The sequence below is a fragment of the Callithrix jacchus genome, chromosome 13 (genome assembly GCF_049354715.1).
Source record: "Callithrix jacchus isolate 240 chromosome 13, calJac240_pri, whole genome shotgun sequence".
Classification (NCBI taxonomy): Eukaryota; Metazoa; Chordata; class Mammalia; order Primates; family Cebidae; genus Callithrix; species Callithrix jacchus.
The window spans coordinates 90,067,397-90,090,341 of NC_133514.1; the positions used below are offsets into that span (position 1 = coordinate 90,067,397).

The 22,945-nt window shown below is 38.7% G+C and overlaps 1 protein-coding gene across 7 annotated transcripts in view; it reads left to right on the top strand.

Moving 5' to 3' along the window:
* KATNAL2 (katanin catalytic subunit A1 like 2) overlaps positions 1 to 22,945 on the top strand; it is a 113,006-nt gene that overhangs the window by 35,183 nt on the left and 54,878 nt on the right. For 6 of the 7 annotated variants that reach the window (XM_054244161.2, XM_078348088.1, XM_078348089.1 and 3 more), the window contains one exon: positions 14,426 to 14,496. In XM_054244161.2, the coding sequence (XP_054100136.2) occupies positions 14,426 to 14,496 (71 nt within the window). Of the gene's footprint in view, positions 1 to 558; positions 765 to 14,425; positions 14,497 to 22,945 lie in introns of those variants that run through there. The other variant, XM_035270966.3, reaches the window with a different exon arrangement.

A 22,945-nucleotide genomic window follows, 5' to 3' on the forward strand; every position in this document is an offset into this window, starting at 1 on the left:
GTGCCCTTGCCTACAGGGATTCAAGCGCATTTGCAAGAGAGCGTTCTGATAGAGCCAGCCCCAGGCCTGCGCATGTCTGAAGCCCCGACTTCCTTAGTTCCTGGGCTGCCGTGCCCCCATTGGAATTCATTCTTCAGCACAATGCAGCCATTCTGGAGGCCACTGTTCAGGTGGACTGCTGTGCCCCAGATGTTGGTTAGGTTAGTTTCACTCTCAGCTATCCCCAACGAGTTCGACCATTGTGCCTCCATGTTCGCAGGTTGCACATCTGTGGATTTCAAAAAACAGAAACTGAATCTTCTTGGGAGTAAAACAGAAAAACACAAGAAAGCAGAGAAAATTATAGAAAGAAGAACCAGTAAAGGATAACAACTATTTACATAGGATTGATGTTGTGGGAGGGTACTTTCAAGGCGTTGTAGAAAATGGGATTAAATGTTTAAAATAAGAACGGTAGATTATACTTCTCAACCTCTGCTCCATCAAGGTCCAGATGCTTCTGGAAGCAATATTTTTTTCCTGCCCTCTAGTCCATCGTTAAAGCCCTGAGGGTCCTGCAAATGTATCTATTTCCATGAAATGTCTTTTTTAATATTAAGTGAAGTGAACTTTGTTCCATTTACACATTTTTTAAGATTGGGAAAGAAAATGAAGTCACCAGGTGCCACATTGTGAGTTTACAGTGGATGCCTTCGGATTTTCTATGGAAACTCTCGCCAGACTGCCCTTTTTTGATGAAATGCATGAGGACGCACTTTGTCATGGTGAGGAAGAACTCTCTGGTAATGATTTTTCTGCTTAAGCTTTGTCTAACTTTTTCAAAAAAACCTCTCCTAATAAGTACATTTAATTATAGTTTGGCCATTCAAAAAGTCATTGAGTCATATCTCCTGAGCATTTCCCGAATCTGTTGCCATTATCTCTTCTCTTGACTAGTCCGCTCTGGCTTTCACTGGAGTGCTGCCATTTTTTGGTATCCTTTGCTTCATGCTCTGTCTTCAGGATGGTACCAGTATAGCCATATTTCATCTCCTGTTACAAATCTTGGAATAAGTACTTCAGGAACTTCCTCCCACCTGTTTTAAATCTTGAAGGAAATTTTTACTGTCATCTGTAGCTGTTGTTGCTGAAACAGCTTTGATATCTGAATTTAACTTCAATTTTTTTGGTCAAAATTATAAAAACAGGATTATTTGAAGTGTCTATGATTTTTTCTCTTCTGCTGTTACTTATTTGTCCTCTCAAATTAGAAAATACTTGGTCCTATGTTTCTGAGCATAGTTGACCAATTCTGACATTGTTTTAAATTTAACAAATGTCTTTTCTGGATCAGTAGACACTCCTTTTGATAGTTCTAGCATTTTGTTTGATTGTTCAGCATTTGAAATTTAGCAAGTTTCCTGGTAGAGCCAGGAGATAATCAGGAAACAAACAAAAAACAAATTAGAACCTACAGGTATATATATATATATTCAAGGTTTTAAGTGAATATTAGATGCAAGGACTGTAAAATAGAAGTATAATAAAAACATTTGAAAGAAGAGATGTGTCCTTTTTAACTGTTTGTTTTTGAGATGGAAAGCTTAATACAAAATTTGGATCTTATTATTGAAATTGAAACGAGCTCATGCAAATTAATCTCCATTGCACCCGTAAAAAGGAAATTAAAAGCACTAATGTTGAATGTGGTGTGTATACAGTAACATTTCCTGGATATCTTCTGGGTCTAAAACTGGGAATGATATTCAATGCTTCCTTTTCCTGGGGCTATGGTATCGTAGGATTCAATTTTGAATCTGATAATGGAGGTATATTTGTGGTACAATAGCCCACAAAGGAAATGAAGGAAGAAGAAAACAGCCAGAATATTGAAATGGGCAAATGAAACACCTAGATTAGATTTTCACTTTTGGGCCTCCTTTCTTTGTACACAGAAATTAACTGAGCATGTATTTGTGTCCATTTCAGGGGCACACCATCTCTTACAGTTTAAACTGACCTTCTTTGTGGGGTTGGCTCATTCTTAGTTTTTTTTTTTTTTTTTTTAATTCAGAGGATAATTTTCTATGTTAATTTGAATGGCCTGGGCAGAAAGACATAGATCTTACCAATTTTATACCTTTAATTAAGAAATTTGTAAGACTGCATTCTGTGTTTTCAGTAACAGAAGTTCATCTTAAATGTTTAACACTACATTTTAAATAGTGCTTTTAAAAATCTCTTTCTCTATTTTACTCTTACTGAATTCGGAATTTTTGCCAATCTTGCCTCAAAATAAAAATCACATTGTTATTTTTAAGACCTGGTCACCACAAGTAAAAGCTGCTTCACAGTCCACATATTAGGAAAGCCATTTTTTTTTTTTTAAATTAGAGATGGAGGTCTCCCTGTGTTGCCCAGGCTACTCTCAAACTCTGGGCTTAAGTGATCCTCTTGTCCTGGCCTCCCAAAGTGCTGGGATTGCAGGACTGAGAGTTCTAAAGGACTCAGTCAATTCCCATTACAGAGATCGACTCTTTTCCAAACTGTGATTCTAATTTAAAAAATAAGTGGAAATACTTTTGATTGGAGTTGGAGCAGCTACCATTTTGCAGAAATTGAGTAAAAACCCTGAGCAAGCCTCTCTGATAGGCTGTTCTTTCAAAACTATGATTAACATTGCTCTGATTTGTTTAGGATTAAGAATTAGAGCTCTGTCTCAAGAATTAGAGATTTTGTTTTCATATTCATCCCGATCAACTGTGTTAAGTTTGAAGGAGTTTGAAAGAAATAATTCTGACAAATGTTTCAATTCTGGTTTTAGTAGGGTTGCTATGAGACTCACTATCTTACCTATGGGTAGTAGTCAATAAACTGCATTTTTCCGCCTGTGTGTATGTGCATGTATGTGCTCACATGAAGCATTTCTATAATATAGTGTAACTGATCTTCTGTAGTATAAATTGCTGAGTGATATTGCTGGGTCAGCAGGTATGTGCGTTTTTCTTTTTGATAGATTTTGTCAATTTGCTCTGCAAAAGGGTTATACCAAGTTACATTCCAACCAATTGTATCTGAAATACAATATTATTTCATACCTTACCAAATTTGGATGTAAAAATGTAAAAAAAAAATAGCCGCACTTTTAAAATTTTGAGATTCTTATTGAAAGAAACGTAGTTTTGTACCAATGAACTGAAGAAGTATAGACGATACTTAAGGTTTCTTAAACTTTTATATACATTGTTAATTATTATAAAACCAAAAAGAAAAACTGTAAAGAAAAATGTCTGCTGTAAATGAACATGCCATAAACATGTGAAGATTCTGAACACAGAAATGTCTGTGTTACTCTTCTATTCAGTGAATCTGTTCCTGTTGTCACTGATGCAGCAAGGTTGGGTAGTAATGAAGTGTCATTGCTACACCCTAAATCAGAAATAGGCTCTAGGGGTTGAGAAGCAGGCCCTCACGGTGTGTGATAATCAGTTCTTTTACCCGTCATTTCCATCTTGAATAGTTTTACAGTATTGCATAAGATGATTTCTATTTTCAGTTAGACTATTTATTTTATATATCAGGGCAAAATTTTACTTAAATTATTTACATTTATTTAAGCCTTCTTTTCTCTGTCTCTCTCCCACCTTTTGCATTTTAAAACATCTTCATTTATATACCGTACAACTCACCCATTTAAAATGTGCAATTCCATGACTTTTAGGATATTCACAGAGATATACTTCCATTGCCTCAATCAATTTTAGAACCTTTTCATTAGTCCAAAGAGAAATTCTGTACCCTTACCTGCCCACCCCCCACCTGCCTACCCTTCCAATTCTCCCATCCTCCCCAGCCGTCTCCTCCCTGCTTTTAAACATCTCTTCCAGGATCTTTTTTTCTGTTTCTCTAATAAATCTCATGAGTTTTCCCTAATGAGTTCTTCATCCCTCTAATGAGGGGCTTCCTCTGGGTATATGCATATCTGTGCACACATGGAGTATTTCTATAATATAGTATAATTGACCCTCCTCATCTTTAAGAAATTCAGCCAAACTCAGTGCAGTGGATCCAGTACTGAGGAGCACACGCAGAACACTAGCTACTTTTTCTCAGTGACCTAGTGGTAGAGAACATTTGCATAAGTACCTGTGTTAATTAGGAAGAAGCAAATGCTTCTAGAGTGAAGGATAGAGACATTCTGAAATACATGAGCAAGGTAACTAACAGCTGCTGAGCACCCATCAATTACTATCCCTAATATTGGCATAGCACTCCCACAGTTTTCAAAGCACTTTCCAGGCTTTATTTCATGTGATGTAAAGGACATTGCATTAGAACCTCTAATATGGAGGGATATGGACATCGTTAGAAATGGGACAAATCAGCGTCCAGTATAGTCTCTCTGAAAATGTAGATCACTATCATGGCTCTTTAGGCCAATTTCAATCTTTGCATTCTCAAAGACTTTTACATGCATATGAAATGGTTTAGTTTTTTAGCAAGTCTGCAACTATTCAGCAATTACGAGACATAATCTCCTATAAGACATACTACTCCTGGTGCAGCAGGGTGACTAACTTTTTGAAGGAGGTCTAGCCAATAACAGCTTTGAAATGGTCACTAGTATTGTGGGAAATTAAGTTTGAGAAACTGTAAAATACATCATTCATTTCTGCACCTAGGGAAGACTGGCTAGTAACCATAGTTGTTTGTTTCTGGCAAGTTCGGCACACAGGTTTTGGTAAATTAAAATACTGGTTGTGCAGGATATGGGGTTTATGAAGTAATATAAAATAGTGGATTATCTCTGGTCTAGAGTGAATGTAAACGGCAGAGAGAATGATGAGGAGGCGTTGATGAAGGGAGGAGCATTGGCCCAGAGGCCAAGATTCTGCTCTCAACTTTTCAGGCTTTTCAGCAAATTCCTTAATTCTTTTAGATCTCAGGTTCCTGAGATTCAAATAATCTCCAGGGGCCCCTGAGATTCAGTGATTTACAGGTACCTTTTAGACTTAAAACTCTGGACCAAAACTCCAAACATAGATTTGAGACCATATACATTTAGAAACATATCCCATCAATCCTATATCTGCCTATTTAATACACAGTTATAATTTTGTTTTGCCAACTTGATCTGGACGGAATTCTATGATGATTATCGTTTTTATTATGCAAACAATGGTCACTTTGGAATGACCTAAATTTCATGCAGGGCTTCCCCTTCTAATAAATTAGATGGCAGTATAGGTGAGGCAAATTTAATTACAAAAAAAGGAGGGAAAGACTTTTATGGCCAATGTTAACTTGGCAAATTAGAAAGGGCTCAGTCTTCACCAAGAGTTTTCATGTCAACATCTTCAGAAAGATGAGAGGAAACTACAAATATCAGATATATTTTATATCAAAATAGTGTCATTTTGTATAGTGGCTTTCAGACTTTTTTTTACTGTGACCAACTGTACTTAGACTGAAATTCAGAATTCTCTCTCTCTCACACACATACCCACATACAAATACAACAAAAGTTTCCTGACACAATACTAAGCCTTCTTACCTGTTATGCATTCTGCAATAATTCTATTTTACTCAACTATGCTGCTTATAACCTATAAAGTTGACTTTATGCCTATAGTTTGAAAAAAAGTTATCTAATAAACATATCAGGAAATATCAATCTTCTCACCACAAAATCATATGTAAATAAACATAAACAATTTTTATTAGTCAATTATAACTTAATAAAGCTGATAGGGAGAGAAGAAAATTGAATGAGAAGAGAATTAAATAAACAATGGGAAAAATAAAGAGTCTCTGCTTGGCATTTGGCACCATGCCAGGTGCTGTGGGCAGCTGAAAGTATTAATGATATTTGTTTTCTGGGAAAAAGAAGTTACTTTAAGAGACATTAGAGAAGAAACCTATAACACCCTTTGAAATTGGCCCAGATAGACCAGAAAACCAGAGACCCAGATAATTTTTTTCAGGATTATGTGAGTTTGTTTATGTTAATATTTATAAATTTAAAGCATGTTCTTAAAAGATATTTTAAATGCTCTATGTAGACTTATATTGGTACTGTATGGCACAATAGCATCTCACAATAAAACAGAGCCAAGCAGTGTTGTTTGTGTAAACATAAAGCTTTAGGTTCTGGGAATAAGTCTAAGAAGTAAGCTGACAGTGCAGTTATGTAATGCTATATTTCCAGGCTAGCATTTCAGGGTACTACATTATTTCTTATTGTATCATTGCACTATTTACATTAACTATCAATTAGTTGACTGAATTGATGAAGCCACAGTTCCTATTTAGATAATTGTCTGATGGAAGCCACCTGAGCTGAGCTAATTAACATCTTAGGATCACCTGGGCTGAGCTAATTGACTAATAGGAATCATCTGAGCCGAGCTAATTGACTGGATTCACCTGTTCTGAGGAGGCTGGGTAGAGAAATGATCTCTGACTTCTATTTTGAAAGTTTTTGCAAAAAATACTCACAGATGGACATTACACAGACATATTTACATAACCCAGTGTGTTTGTGTATGTTTATCTACATATTTTATTTTATTATTTATTTATTTTTTTGAGACCAACTCCCAGTCACCCAGGCTGGAGTGTAATGATGTGATCTTGGCTCACTGCAACCTCCGCCTTCAGGGCTCAAGCCATTCTCCTGCTTTAGCCTCCAGAGTAGCTGAGACCACAGGCAACCACCACCACGCCTGACTAGTATTTGTATTTTTAGTAGAGATGGGGTTTTGTCATGTTGGCCAAGCTGGTCTTGAACTCCTGACCTCAGGTGATCCACCTGCCTCAGCCTCCCAGAGTGCTGGGACCACAGGCATGAGCCACTGCACCCAGAGTATTTTATATTTGTATCAAAACCGACAGATACAAAAAATGTTAAATTTTCTTTCAGTATGGCAGTAAATGTTCACAGCCCTTGGCTTTTCTTCCCTTATCCAAAAAGTCACTTCTCCAGCAAATAAAAAAAGAAAAGACAAGGTTTTATTCTTATGTCACATGTTTTAAAAATATATGAATTGGTGGAAGCTTTAAAAACTATTATTCAGGCCGGGTGTGGTGGCTCATGCCTGTAATCCCAGCACTTTGGAAAGCCGAGGCCGGTGGATTAGGAGTTTGAGACCAGCCTGACCAACATGGTGAAACTCCGTCTATACTACAAATACAAAAATTAGTGGGATGTGGTGGCATGCGCCTGTAGTCCCAGCTACCTGGGAGGCTGAGGCAGGAGAATCACTTGAACCCGAGAGGCAGAGGTTGCAGCGAGCCGAGGTTGCACCACTGCACTCCAGCCTAAGCAACAGAACAAGACTCTGTCTCAAAAAAACCCAAAAAACAAAAACCAAAAACCCTACTATTCAGCACTTGGCCAAGCACGGTGACTCATGCCTATAATTCCAGCACTTTGGGAGGCTGAGGCAAGTGAACCACAGTGAGGCAAGTGGTCAGGAGTTCAAGACCAGCCTGGCCAACATGGCTAAACCCCATCTCTACTGAAAATACAAAAAATTAGCTGGGTGTGATGGCAGGTGCCTGCAATCCCAGCCACTCACTTAGGAGGGGAGGCAGGAAAATCGCCCGAACCCAGGAGGTGGAGGTTGCAGTTAGCCTAGATCATGCCATTGCACTCCAGCCTGGGCAAAAAGAGCGAAACTCCATTTCAAAAACAGAAACAAAAAAAACCCCCCAAAACAAACCATTACTCAGCACTTTCAAATTTCGGTGAGGTGATGTGGGCCAAGGCTACATTATTTCTGGTGCCATGTTCTTCAGAAAAAGAAGGGTCAACCTTGATCTCCTTAGCACATTTTTATCCTTCAGAAGTGAGCAACAAGGACTAATACTCCTTCCACAGACATTAAAAGCAGAAACACGAATGTTCATAAGAGCATAGCTCCATTGTTTTACACTGTCGGTGGACAGTGTAAATTAGTTCAACCATTGTGAAAAATGCTGTGGTGATTCCTCAGAGCAGATAATTTAAATAAAAATTTCATGGAATAGCTGGCTAATTTCTGAATCTTTACTTTGATATTAATTTTCATTGAGAAAATTACATACTGTTGGACAAAAGTAGTCACCAAAAACAGATGCACATTTCATTCATATAAAGTTCAAAAATGGGAAAACTAAACAGATACTTAAGAATACATACATATCTGGTAAAAATTAGAAAGAAAAAGGGAATGATTAGCACAAAATTCATGATGGCCATTACCTCAGGAGAGAGGGAGGGGAGCCACCTACAGGGAGCACCCAAGGGAGCTTCTAAGATATGGAAGGTGCTCTGGGTGGTGGTTGTTATTAAAAATTAATGGCTGTGTTATAAACTTCTTTGTATAAATTATATATACATTTTACAATAACATAAAATATAGCAAAGAAGATTACTTTAACTGCCTTCTTGATTCATTCTTGGTAATTTGTTTTTGGGTTTGTTAGCCATTTTCCTCTCATCACCCACTGTCTTCAGGGAGGGAGGTACAAACGTTCCCAGTAACATTGTTTCCAAGTGGACTGTTATATGCTTTTATTTATTTATTAAAAAAATTTTTTTTTGAGACGGAGTTTCGCTCTTGTTACCCAGGCTGGAGTGCAATGGCGCGATCTCGGCTCACTGCAACCTCCGCCTCCTGGGTTCAGGCAATTCTCCTGCCTCAGCCTCCTGAGTAGCTGGGATTACAGGTGTGCGCCACCATGCCCAGCTAATTTTTTGTATTTTGAGTAGAGACGGAGTTTCACCATGTTGACCAGGAAGGTCTCGATCTCTTGACCTCGTGATCCACCCGCCTTGGCCTCGTTATACGCTTTTAAAGCTCTTCTTAACGTTATCTGATCTGTCATTGAGGATTAATTTGGATTTTAGAAATAGCCAGATCTCCTAATAGTATTTGTAAATTGGAAGAGGCACATATTTACGTAACAATAGAAGATTGATTAAGTTATGATACATTCTCCGCATACATTAAAAGTCAAGTATTTTAAAAACATTTACTGCCTTGGAAAAATATGTACAAAATATTATTTTAAAAAACAAGTTATCAAATCACATGAGAGTACTACTTTGTAAGAGGACTTAAAAAATATAGGCTGGATGGAGTGGTGCACACTTGTAGTCCCAGCTACTTGGGAGGCTGAGGTGGGAGGATTGCTTAAGCCAAAAGTTCAAGGCCAGCCTGGTAACATGATGAGATTCCTGTTTATCTCTAAACAAATAAAAATAAATTTAAAAAAAGAATGTGACCAAGTGTGTTTTTTTCTTACGGTTTTATGCATTGTCCCATTTTTCAAGAATGATTATTTTTGTAAATGCAGGTTGGGGGAAGACTGTGGTCATTAATCTGTGTTGAATACAATTTTATAATAAGAGTTTCAGAAGTTTTCTGAGCAATGGAATAAGAACATGATCTGCCAAGGAACTAATTTGAAAGTATAAACATCCATTTAAGTACAGTAGGCCTGACATGTTTGTTTAAAAATTAGTCACTACTTTTTAAAAAATAGCATTTTTTTAGCACAGTTTTAGATTTACAGTCAAATTGAACAAAGTTTAGAGAATTCCCGTATACCTCCCCTCTCCACATGCTCACCTTCCCCCCCCGCCGTCAACATGCCAAACTACAGTGATTAAATTGTTGTTGTTAAATTGACAAATCTACACTGACATCATTGTCAATCAAAGTCCATGTTACATGAGGGTTTATGCTTGCTGTAGTACATTCTGTGGGTTTGGACAAATGTATAATGATGCATATCTCTCACTATAGTATATCATATAGAGTGGTTTCATTGCCCTAGAAATCTTGTGTTTTACCAGTTCGTCCCTTCCTCCCCCCAGCCCCTGGCAATAACTGATCCTTTTACTGTTTCCATAGGTTTGCCTTTTCCAGAATGTTATATATTTGGAATCATACAGTATATAGGCTTTTCAATTGGCTTCTTCCACTTAGTGATATGCATCTAAATTTCCTTCATGTTCTTTCATGGCTTGATAGCTAATTTCTTTTAGCTCTGAATAATATTCCATTGTCTGAATGTACCACAGTTTATTTATCCACTCACCTACTGAACGACATTTTGGTTGCTTCTAAGTTTTGGCAGTTATGAATAAAGCTGCTATAAACATCTCTGTGCCAGTTTCTCTGTGAACATAAGTTTTCAATTCACTTGGGTAAATACCAAGGAGTGCAATTGCTAGTCAGAGTAATTGTTGGGTAAGAGTATGGTTAGTCTTTACTTTAAAAAACCTGCCAAAGTGTCTTCCAAAGTGTTTGTACTGTTTTGTATCCTACCAGCAAACAATGAGTTTCTGTTGCTCTACATCTCACCAGCATTTGGTATTTTGAATTTTCACCATCCCAGTAAGTGTGTAGTGGTATTTCGTTGTTGTTTTAATTTGCCATTCCTTGACGACTTATAATGTTATCTTTTCATATGCTTGGTTGCTGTCTGTATATCTTCTTCTGTGAAGTGTCAGTTCATGTGTTTTGCCCATTTTTAAGTGGATTTTTTTTTTTAAGTGTAGAGTTTTAAGAGGGTTTTTCTGTGTTTGTATATTTTGGAGACCAGTCCTTTATCAAATGTCACCTTTGCAACTATTTCTCTCATTCTGAATCACTACATTTTATGTCATCTACCTTATAAGTTCAAGGATTATATTTTTAAACCTCTTTTTCTTTTGGACTTCTGAGAGTCCTGACTTTTATTTAATTTAGACTAAATTCAAAGCAACTTCTAGTTTTGAATGGCAGAGAGCAAAACTGGTCAAATAAATGGTACTTAGTATGCTCCCTTTACAAACATTTTGAAACACAGGTTGCCTTATGTGTTGTGTTTTCTAGCTGAATAAAGGCTTACCATCTTAAGCACAAAGCTTTCTATTTGAATTCGTTTGGATGAACATGTTTATAAAATAGGTTACTGTTTTACCTGCCTACTTACACAGCAAATATTGAACATAACTGAACCTCTTTGTTATGACTTTAAATCATAAGATAAGAGAATATGCTTAAAAACAAGAATAATATAACTATGAAAAAATAATCAGAGAATAAGAAGAATCTCCTGGAAATTAAAAACGTTATTATCTAAATAAATTCTGCTCAAAAATAAGGCCAAGGAAATTGCCCAGAATATAGAACAAAAGAGACAAAGGAATGGAACACTGTTGGAAAAAAAACCTTTAAAAGTCAATCCAGGATATTCCTTATCCAATTAATATGTATATATGAAAATGAACCAGAAAAAATAGGAAAAAAATTTACCAAAGAAATAATAAAAGAAGTTTTCCAAAAAGGAGAACATGAGAATTTCTAGCTTGAGAATGGCTAGGCAGTGAATTGAAAATGACCCACATCAAAAAAAATCATTTAATTTTAGAACCCTGGAGTTAAAAATGAGATCCTAAAAGTTTCCTGGGAAGAAAAATTACGTTACATGTGAAGGATCAGGAATAAGAACGGTAATGTTATACCTTCTTCAGCTATCAAGCTTAAAGTAGAATAAAGATATTTTCAGGCATACAAATTCTCAACATTTATATCCCATACACCTTTACTCAAGATAACGTGAGCTATCAAAACAAGAGAGGGAGCAGAAAAGAGAAAGACTCAGTTTCTAGGGGATCCAATGCAGGAAAATGTCAAAGGGAAATTCCAGAAAAAGCATCTATTGCAGGTGTAAGAGTCAGCCTCTGCAATAGAACAGGAGGATAGTGGCTCCAAGAGGGAAGCAAGAGATGAGAGGGTAGAAAGGACACAAACTTTGATGTATTTGATGTCATGGGAAGTGATATGAGATGTGTGAGTGTTTTGATTATTAACAATAGGTATGTTGAAAAGTAACCCAATAAAAATGGGGTGGCTATTCATTTCAACAAATGGTATTTTTGGCTCCACAGTAAACAATTTTTACCTAGTCCTAATAATATAATCACTAAATATTGATCCAACTGTAGGGAAGGATAGTTTAAATAGCGTGTAAGACAGCTCAGTTCTCATCTACCTTAACGGAAGTGAATGTTAATGCCTAACACACATATCATGGAACAATGATGTATTATTTAGAAACATGAAAGTAAATATCAGAAGAAACAGCTAAAATAATTAAGGATGTTTCCTCTAGGGCAAGGGTGTCCAATCTTTTGGCTTCCCTGGACCACAGTGGAAGAATTGCCTTGGGCCACACATAAAATACACTAACACTAATGATAGCTGATAAGCTAAAAAATAAAAAAAAATCATAATGTTTTAAGAAAATTTACGAATTTATGTTGGGCTGCATTCAAAGCTATCCTGAGCCACAGACAGAAAAATAGAGAGGTGGTTACCAGGGGCTGCAGGCAGGAGAGATGTGGAGTTCCTCTTTAATGGGAATGAAGTTTCAATCGGGGAAGATATGAAAACTTTCTGGAGATGGATGGTGATGATGATTGTACAACAATGAGAGTGTATTTAATGCCACTGAACTGTACACTTAAAAGTGGTTAAAATGATGGCCGGGCATGGTGGCTCACATCTGTAATCTCAGCACTTTGGGAGGCCAAGGCGGGTGGATCACCTGAGGTCAGGAGTTCAAGACCAGCCTGGCCAATATGGTGAAACCCTGTCTCTACTAAAAATCCAAAAATTAGCTGGGCGTGGTAGCGAGCACCTGTAATCCCAGCTACTTCAGAGACTGAGGCAGGAGAATCACTTGCACCTGGGAGATGGAGGTTGCAGTGAGCCGAGATTGTACCAGTGCGCTCCAGCCTGGGTGATGAGTGAGGCTTGTCTCACAAAAAAAAAAGATTAAAATGGGCCAGGTGTGGTGGCTCACACCTGTAATCCCAGCACTTTGAAAGGCCAAGGTAGGAAGATCACTTGAGGCCAGGAGTTTGAGACCAGCTTGGCCAACATTGTGAGACCCTATCTCTACAAAAAATATAGAAATCAGCCAGATTCGTTTTATCTAAGTGATAGTGTGCACCCGTAGTCCCAGCTACTCAGGAGGCCGAGGCAGAAGGATCACTTGACCCTGGTGAGGGCAAGGCTGCCATACGCACTGATCACACCACTGTCTCAAAAAAATTTTTAAAAGAAAAAACTGGTTAAAATTGTAAATTTTATATTACATATATTTTACCACAACAAAAAGCAACTTAGAAAAAAATTTAGTATTATTTTATTTTCAAGTAATTAATTATATGCATGTTTTAATTTTATTACATTAATTTATTGCAACATTAATTTTAATTTTATTACAACATTAATTTTCAAGTATGAATGCTTGAAAAGTGTTTTTTGGTTTGTTTTTCAATTTTTTGTTTTGAGACAGAGTCTCACTCTGTCACTCAGGCTGGAGGACGGTGGCGAGATCTTGGCTCACTGCAACCTCCACCTTCCAGGTTCAAGTGATTCTCATGCCTCAGCCTCTCAAATAGCTGAGATTACAGATGCATGGTACCACCACTGGCTGATTTTTGTATTTTTTGTAGAGATGCGGTTTTACCATGTTGGCCAGGCTGATCTTGAACTTTTGACCTTAATTGATCCATTCACCTTGGTCTCCTAGATAGCTGGGATTATGGGTGTAAGCCACCACACCCAGCCCCTGAAGTGTTTATATGTATCATAAATATAAGTGTTTGTGCTTAGATTTTATGATGTAATTTATGTGTAACTAGACACAAAGACCTTTTACGGCTTTTGTCTAGTTCTTACCTGTATTCTCCTTAGATAAAAATAGATGTTATTTTCAAATAAGGGAAGTATTACTGAACATGACTATTTTACATTTTGGGGCATTTTGAAATATGAGATTCCTAAATGTAGCACTATCACTGAGAATAAATGCACAGATTCATCCAGTTTGAGCAAGGACCTTATTATACAGGAGTTGTCCTTTTATGGCCTCTGTTCTTCTCAGTGGCTATTCTAAATGCTTGCCTGTGCAGTCACCCCTGAATAGTTTGTGGGAACTCCTCTCTGCATTTGGTAGGGACTGGGTGGGGCTCTGAGTGAACTACAAATATGGTAGCAGGTAAGTTCCTGTGTTGTCACAGCTGATGTCTGGCTCACAGCTGATTATCTTTCTCTAATCACTTTCCTTAACCTGGTCCCAATAGTAGTAGATGTGCATTTGTTTCTTCACGATTATAAGCAATAAAAGGCCAGGTGGCTTGGCAGTAAGAAGTCCAAGTGGTAAAGAGCAATCCTAATTCAAATCATTGTCCCTTAAGTTTACAATTGAGAAGGCAGCTTTAAGAAGAAAATAACAATGGAAAACAACTTTATACGTCCTTAGAGACTTTGAACTGTTTCCAGCCTTTAAGTCATGCTGTTTGGTTTTGACAGGTTACATTTACCTTCCAGGGTTTGTTGCTACAACAGCAGTGTTATTTTTCTTGTGGTCCTACCTAAATTTTTCTTTTTGTTCACAGTGCGAGATGAGGACGGAAGCACGACGAAAAAATCTTCTAATTTTGATTTCGCATTATTTAACACAAGAAGGGTATGTTGCATTACAAACATTTACCGAGATGATTCCTCTTTCTCTGCCCTCCACTTTCCCAGATGCGTACTTCTAAATACAATCGACTTTCTTGTTTTGAGCAGTTCTATATTTACAGAAAATTTGAGCAGAAAGTACAGAGTTCTGTACACCCCTTCCCTTTTCCAGTTTTCCCTCCCAGTGACATCTGTATTGATGTGATATATTATTACAGTTGATGAGCCAGTACATTATTAACTGAAGTCCGTAGTTTGCATTAGGGTATGCTCTTTGAGTTATATTGTGTTGTGAGTTTTGAAAAATGTATAATGGTCATGTATTTGCCAATATGGTAAAATATGGAATCGTTTCGCTTCCCTAAAAATGCTGATTCTCCTCCTGCCCCAGCAACCCAGACATACACTTTTTTTTTTTAATTTGAGAGAGGATCTCATTCTGTTGTCCAGGCTGGAGTGTAATCACAGCTCACTGTAGCCTTTAACCACATCCCCCTGCTCCCAGCCTCCCTAGTACCTGGCACTCCTGGCGTGCACCATCATGCCCGGCTAATTTTTGCATTTTTTTTTTATAGAGACAGGGTCTTAGCATGTTTTCCAGGCTGGTCTCAAATTCCTGAGCTGAAATGATCAGCCCACCTCAGCCTCCCAAAGTTCTGGGATCACAGGTGTGAGCCACTGCACCTGGCCTCAGACGTATGCCTTTATTGCCTCATTTACCTAGATATATTTCACTTTTTCAACAGACCTATCCAGTATATAAAGTACTTTTCCTTTCCTCTACACACTTGAAGATGGCATAATAAAGAGGTTTTTCTATAGTCCCACTGCTAGCTGTATACACAAAGATAAATCTCTTAATCACTTTTCCTTTCCTCAAAATAAAAGCATTGCATTTACTTGGACAACCTAAGCCCAGCTCTCTTCTTTGCAATACCCATTCTATAACTGGCAGGGAGAGGAAATTTGAAAACTTCTGGGTTTGGCCACCTACCTCATTAAAAACACACAAGCAATTACAGTAAGGGCTGCTGCTACCATGCTGGATGGTGTAAGAGGCAGAGAACTGCTCTGCAAAGTGTTGGAAGGGCACCGTCTATGTCACATTCTCTTATCAAATTTCAGCCAGGAAGAAAACATTTAGGTTTCAGACTAGGAGCATACAAACTTTTTCTTTTACAGACGGGGTCTCACTCTGTTGCCTAGGCTGCGTGATGATAGTTCACTACAACCGCTAACTCCTGGGCTCAAGGGATCCTCTTGCCTCAGTTTCCCTAGTAGCTAGGATTTACAGGCACATATCACCATATCCGGCTAACATTTAAATTATTTTAAGAGGCAGGATCTAGCTGTTGTTCAGGCTGGTCTTGAACTACTGGCTTCAAGTGATCTTCCTGCCTCAACCTTCCAGTCACTTGAATTAGGGCTTGAAAACTTGATTTAGAGCAGTTGTTCTCATTCAGGGTGATTTTGCCCCTTGGGGGATATTTGGCAATGCTTAGAGTTCTTTTTGCTGTCGAACTGGCATCTAGTGGGTAGAGGCCAAGGAACCTGCCAAATGCCATCCGATGCACAGGACAGCCCCATAACAAATAATTATCTGGCTTCAAATGTCAACAGCACCAAGATGGAGAAATCTGCAGTTAGAGCAAGAAAAACCAACTTTTGATATTTTCCCAAAAAGTCTGATAAGCATCTTTTCCTTCATTAAATATGGCAGCTACTAGTGAAGTAAGGGAGCTACTGGAACTAAAAGTCTGTTTTGAGACTCCAGTGAACCTAGTCCTAGAGAGGTACAAAGGAAAAAGGTGAGGAGGGCAGGAGGCAGCTGATAAGGAACTGAGAGTTCCCGTTGTTTCTGTCAGCCATGCCAGCAACTGCAGTTTTTAGTAAACCTATTGCCCCCTTGAAGGGAATGGCCATTGTAGAGACTTTGAGGTATTTTCTCTATATTTTACAGTAGATATCGGGGTACCTATCTTATGGTTGAAGAACTTCAGGCTTCAAAGAGTCAAAGATTGTGTCAGGAGGCCACCTGGGTCTAAGTGGGAGAACTTTCCAGGCCCGTCCTGACCCAAAAGCCTTCCAGGGTCTTTATTTTTCTGCTCCAGTGTTGAAGATTTGCTTTTTCTTGAGGATCACGTCAGAAAAATCCTAATGTCTGCGGGCCTTGTTTTCTGAGGTTTTGTTTTGAGTGATGATTTTTTTTTGTTTTGTTTTAAGACAGAGTCTTGCTCAGTTGCCCAGGCTAAAGTGCTGTAGTACAGTGGCGCAGTCTCAGCTCACCAAAACCTCTTCCTCCCAGGTTCAAGTGATTCTCCTGCCTCAGCTTCCCGAGTAGCTGGGATTATAAAAGCCCACCACCATGCTGGCTAATTTTTTAGTAGAGACTGGGTTTCGCCACGTTAGCCAGGCTGGTTTTGAACTTCTGAACTCAGGTGATCCACCTGCCTCAGCTTCCCAAAGTGCTGGGATTATAGGTGTGAGCCACCATGCCCAGCCTAGAAATATGATCTTTTAAAGTTTTGTTTTAGAAAAATTCCATGACACAGCCCTTAGGAGATCCTAAGAACATGTGCCCCTAAAGTCTTTTAAAGAAAATGAAATCTCTGCAATTGCACTTAAGCATTTTAAAAATTATTTATGTCATTAAAGGATCTGTGGTTCTCTTTTTGGGCTTTTTTCCAAAATTTCAGTATATGCATTTGGTAGTCAATTATGACACTGCACCTTTGAACAAACTTTGTTATTGAGTAATCTGATTTATTTTCTCCCCTTGACTGACCATGTAAGCTGTTTAATTGCAAAATGTAGACTTCCTCATAACACTTTAGTATCAGAATTTTGAAAATGACTTTTCCTTATGGTAAATACAATGAATTGCAACAGCTTAAACACAAAAGCATTTCTTACTCACCTTGAAACACATGATTTTATCAGACACTTCTCTTTTTGGTGTTAGAGAGATACATTTTATTGAGAAAACAGCTCATTCTTACCACATCCCCACCACTCCCAGACTAGAGAAATGAGTGTGCCCGCCCCATGGTTAGCAGACAGACCAGTCACTTCTCAGCGTAGGCTCAAACACTGTATCTCCACAGAGTAGTGGGGTGAAATCAAGCTTCAGAGCAGGGCAGGGCTGACTTTGGTCATTTCCATTCCTCTGTTTCTCCATCTGGACTATAAGGGCATTTCTGAAATTGACAAGCCAGACAGTGCTTGTGGGCAGTAGGCTACTCTGCTCTATTCACCAGGCACCTAATAAATGTAATCCCCAGGGTAGCATATGAAAAAGTGCCAAGTGCCCACTCTAAGACAGGGCTGTGTGACTTGCTGTCATAGGGAGGGCTTCCAGGATATGCAGACAGACTTAGGAGCCAGACTATTTTCTTTCAGATGCCCACTCTTCTTTTTGCTATTCTGTGATCTTGGACAAGTTACTTATTCTCTTTATGCTTCAGTTCCCTTGTCTGTAGAATGGAGTAATGGGGTATAGCTAAGTATCACATAGATGCCATTATTAAGAGGATTAAATACGTAACTTGCTTAGAATTGTGCCTGACAGTTACACTTATACTTCTACTATTGATAGGATTTGGGTTTTATTCTCTTAATAACCAACTTGGTTCAGCAAAGGACTTAAAGAAATTGGAATGTGGGTTCGGCCCATTTTACATTATCTTTTGATGGAATACTAGCTCTATCCAAAGAACCCTGAGTTAAAATGCCTCAAGGTACTTTTCTAAGTGTGTGCAACACTTGGAACAGTAGTTATCAGAGTGTTAACAGATGTTACTTTAAGAGTTTCGTGGTCAGGTAAGCGTGGCAGATACTGGGTTAAACTAAACAAGTTCCCTTATTTCAGGACTTCTCAGACCATCTAATTTACTATGTGCAATGTAAGTATCACACTAAAGTCACAGTATTCAAGGTCTTGCACACCAATATGACCAAGGTTTTTCCAGGGTTTTGAGGTTCTTGTGGTTGTTTTGGAGACAGGGTCTCGCCTATCGCCCAGGCTGGAGTGCAGTTGCCCAGTCATGGCTCACTGCAGCCTCAAATTCCTGGGTTCAAGTGATCCTCTGACTTCAAACTCCTGAGTAGCTGAAACTACAGGCATGTGCCACCACACACAGTTATTTATTTATTTATTTATTTATGTTAGAGATGGAATCTCGCTATGTAGACCTAGCTGGTCTTGAACTTGTGGTCTCACGCAATCCTCCCACCTCCGCCTCCAAATTATCTCGACTGCAGGTGCATGCCACCGTGGCTACTTTTTGTTTTGTTTTGTTTTTTGGTAGCGATGAGATTTAGCCATATTGCCCAGACTGGTCTGGAACTCCTGGGCTCAAGCGATTTACCCACCTTGGCTTCCAGAGTGCTGAGATTACTGACGTGAGCCTCTGTGCCTGGCCTAAGGAACTCTTTTTTTTTTTTCCCCCTCAAACCATCTTTAGAGACTAGTTTTCCACAGACCATTTTGAGAATGCTGCCTTCCTGGATTAGTTGCCTCTTATAAAACTTAAACTCACCATGCCAGGGCCCAGCACTGTGAACATGGTATTAGATGCTCAGTAAATGTTATTTGCATAGCCATTGAGGAACTTACTAGAATGTAGATGGGTAGAATAATTAGAAAGTAAGACAAAGCCATTTTCACAAATAATCCCTATTTTTTTATTACAATGTATTTTGTGTTCCATAAATTGTAACAGAAAGAAGAACTGTAAAAACAAAAAGATAGATGAATAAAAGTCAGATGTAGTTTTTTTTTTTTTTTAATTTTTTATTGGATTTTAGGTTTCGGGGTACATGAGCAGAGCATGCAAGACAGTTGCGTAGGTACACACATGGCAGTGTGCTTTGCTTTTCTTCTCCCCTTCACCCACGTTTGGCATTTCTCCCCAGGCCATCCCTCCCCACCTCCCCCTCCCACTGGCCCTCCCCTTTTCCCCCCAATAGACCCCAGTGTTTAGTACTCCCCTTTCTGTGTCCATGTGTTCTCATTTTTCATCACCCACCTATGCGTGAGAATATGCGGTGTTTCATTTTCTGTTCTTGTGTCAGTTTGCTGAGGATGACGTTCTCCAGATTCATCCATGTCCCTACAAACGACACAAACTCATCATTTCTGATTGCTGCATAATATTCCATGGTGTATATGTGCCACATTTTTCCAATCCAGTCTATTATCAATGGGCATTTGGGTTGACTCCAGGTCTTTGCTATTGTAAACAGTGCTGCAATGAACATTCGTGTACATGTGTCCTTATAGTAGAACGATTTATAGTCTTTTGGATATATACCCAGTAATGGGATTGCTGGGTCAAATGGAATTTCTATTTCTAAGGCCTTGAGGAGTCGCCACACTGTCTTCCACAATGGTTGAACTAATTTACACTCCTACCAACAGTGTAAAAGTGTTCCTTCTTCTCCACATCCTCTCCAGCATCTGTTGTCTCCAGATTTTTTAATGATCGCCATTCTAACTGGCGTGAGATGGTATCTCAATGTGGTTTTGATTTGCATCTCTCTGATGACCAGTGACGATGAGCATTTTTTCATATGATTGTTGGCCTCATATATGTCTTCTTTCGTAAAGTGTCTGTTCATATCCTTTGCCCACTTTTGAATGGGCTTGTTTGTTTTTTTCCTGTAAATCTGTTTGAGTTCTTTGTAAATTCTGGATATCAGCCCTTTGTCAGATGGGTAGACTGCGAAAATTTTTTCCCATTCTGTTGGTTGCCGATCCACTCTAGTGACTGTTTCTTTTGCCGTGCAGAAGCTGTGGCGTTTCATTAGGTCCCATTTGTCTATTTTGGCTTTTGTTGCCAATGCTTTTGGTGTTTTGTTCATGAAGTCCTTGCCTACTCCTATGTCCTGGATAGTTTTGCCTAGATTTCCTTCTAGGGTTTTTATGGTGCCAGGTCTTATGTTTAAGTCTTTAATCCATCTGGAGTTAATTTTAGTGTAAGGTGTCAGGAAGGGGTCCAGTTTCTGCTTTCTGCACATGGCTAGCCAGTTTTCCCAACACCATTTGTTAAACAGGGAATCCTTTCCCCATTGCTTGTTTTTGTCAGGTTTATCAAAGATTGTATAGTTGTATGTATGTTGTGTTGCCTCCGGTGCCTCTGTTTTGTTCCATTGGTCTATATCTCTGTTTTGGTACCAGTACCATGCTGTTTTGATTACTGTAGCCTTGTAGTATAGTTTGAAATCCGGTAGTGTGATACCCCCTGCTGTGTTCTTTTTGCTTAGAATTGACTTGGCTATGAGGGCTCTCTTTTGGTTCCATATGAAGTTCATGGTGGTTTTTTCCAGTTCTGTGAAGAAAGTCAATGGTAGCTTGATGGGGATAGCGTTGATTCTGTAAATTACTTTGGGCAGTATAGCCATTTTCACGATGTTAATTCTTCCTAACCAGGAACATGGAATGTTTCTCCATCTGTTTGTGTCCTCTCTGATTTCGTTGAGCAGTGGTTTGTAGTTCTCCTTGAAGAGGTCTCTTACGTTCCTTGTGAGTTGTATTCCAGGGTATTTTATTCTTTTTGTAGCAATTGCAAATGGCAGTTCGTTCTTGATTTGGCTTTCTTTAAGTCTGTTATTGGTGTAGACGAATGCTTGTGATTTTTGCACATTGATTTTATATCCTGAGACTTTGCTGAAGTTGCTTATCAGTTTCAGGAGTTTTTGGGCTGAGGCGATGGGGTCTTCTAGGTATACTATCATGTCGTCTGCAAATAGAGACAATTTGGCTTCCACCTTTCCTATTTGAATACCCTTTATTTCTTTTTCTTGCCTGATTGCTCTGGCTAGAACTTCCAGTACTATATTGAATAGGAGTGGTGAGAGAGGGCATCCTTGTCTAGTGCCAGATTTCAAAGGGAATGCTTCCAGTTTTTACCCATTCAGTATGATATTGGCCGTTGGTTTGTCATAAATAGCTTTTATTACTTTGAGATACGTGCCATCGATACCGAGTTTATTGAGGGTTTTTAGCATAAAGGGCTGTTGAATTTTGTCGAATGCCTTCTCTGGGTCAATTGAGATAATCATGTGGTTTTTGTTTTTGGTTCTGTTTATGTGGTGAATTACGTTGATAGACTCGCGTATGTTGAACCAGCCTTGCATCCCCGGGATGAATCCTACTTGATCATGATGAATAAGTTTTTTGATTTGCTGTTGCAATCGGCTTGCCAATATTTTATTGAAGATTTTTGCATCTATGTTCATCATGGATATTAGCCTGAAGTTTTCTTTTCTCGTTGGGTCTCTGCCGGGTTTTGGTATCAGAATGATGTTGGTCTCATAAAATGATTTGGGAAGGGTTCCCTCTTTTTGGATCATTTGAAATAGTTTTAGAAGGAATGGTACCAGCTCCTCCTTGTGTGTCTGGTAGAATTCGGCTGTGAACCTGACTGGACCTGGGCTTTTTTTGTGTGGTAGGCTCTTAATTGCTGCCTCAACTTCAGACCTTGTTATTGGTCTATTCATAGTTTCAGCTTCCTCCTGGTTTAGGCTTGGGAGGACACAGGAGTCCAGGAATTTATCCATTTCTTCCAGGTTTACTAGTTTATGCGCATAGAGTTGTTTGTAATATTCTCTGATGATGGTTTGAATTTCTGTGGAATCTGTGGTGATTTCCCCTTTATCATTTTTTATTGCATCTATTTGGTTGTTCTCTCTTTTCTTTTTAATCAATCTGGCTAGTGGTCTGTCTATTTTGTTGATCTTTTCAAAAAACCAGCTCTTGGATTTATTGATTTTTTGAAGGGTTTTTCGTGTCTCAATCTCCTTCAGCTCAGCTCTGATCTTAGTTATTTCTTGTCTTCTGCTGGGTTTTGAGTTTTTTTGATCTTGCTCCTCTAGCTCTTTCAATTTTGACGATAGGGTGTCAATTTTGGATCTCTCCATTCTCCTCATATGGGCACTTATTGCTATATACTTTCCTCTAGAGACTGCTTTAAATGTGTCCCAGAGGTTCCGGCATGTTGTGTCTTCATTCTCATGGGTTTCGAAGAACTTCTTTATTTCTGCCTTCATTTCATTGTTTACCCAGTCAACATTCAAGAGCCAGTTGTTCAGTTTCCATGAAGCTGTGCGGTTCTGGGTCGGTTTCTGAATTCTGAGTTCTAACTTGATTGCACTATGGTCTGAGAGGCTGTTTGTTATGATTTCAGTTGTTTTGCATTTGTTGAGCAGTGCTTTACTTCCAATTATGTGGTCAATTTTAGAGTAGGTGTGATGTGGTGCTGAGAAGAATGTGTATTCTGTGGATTTGGGGTGGAGAGTTCTGTAAATGTCTATCAGGTTTGCTTGCTCCAGGTCTGAGTTCAAGCCCTGGATATCCTTGTTGATTTTCTGTCTGGTTGATCTGTCTAGTATTGACAGTGGAGTGTTAAAGTCTCCCACTATTATTGTGTGGGAGTCTAAGTCCTTTTGTAAAT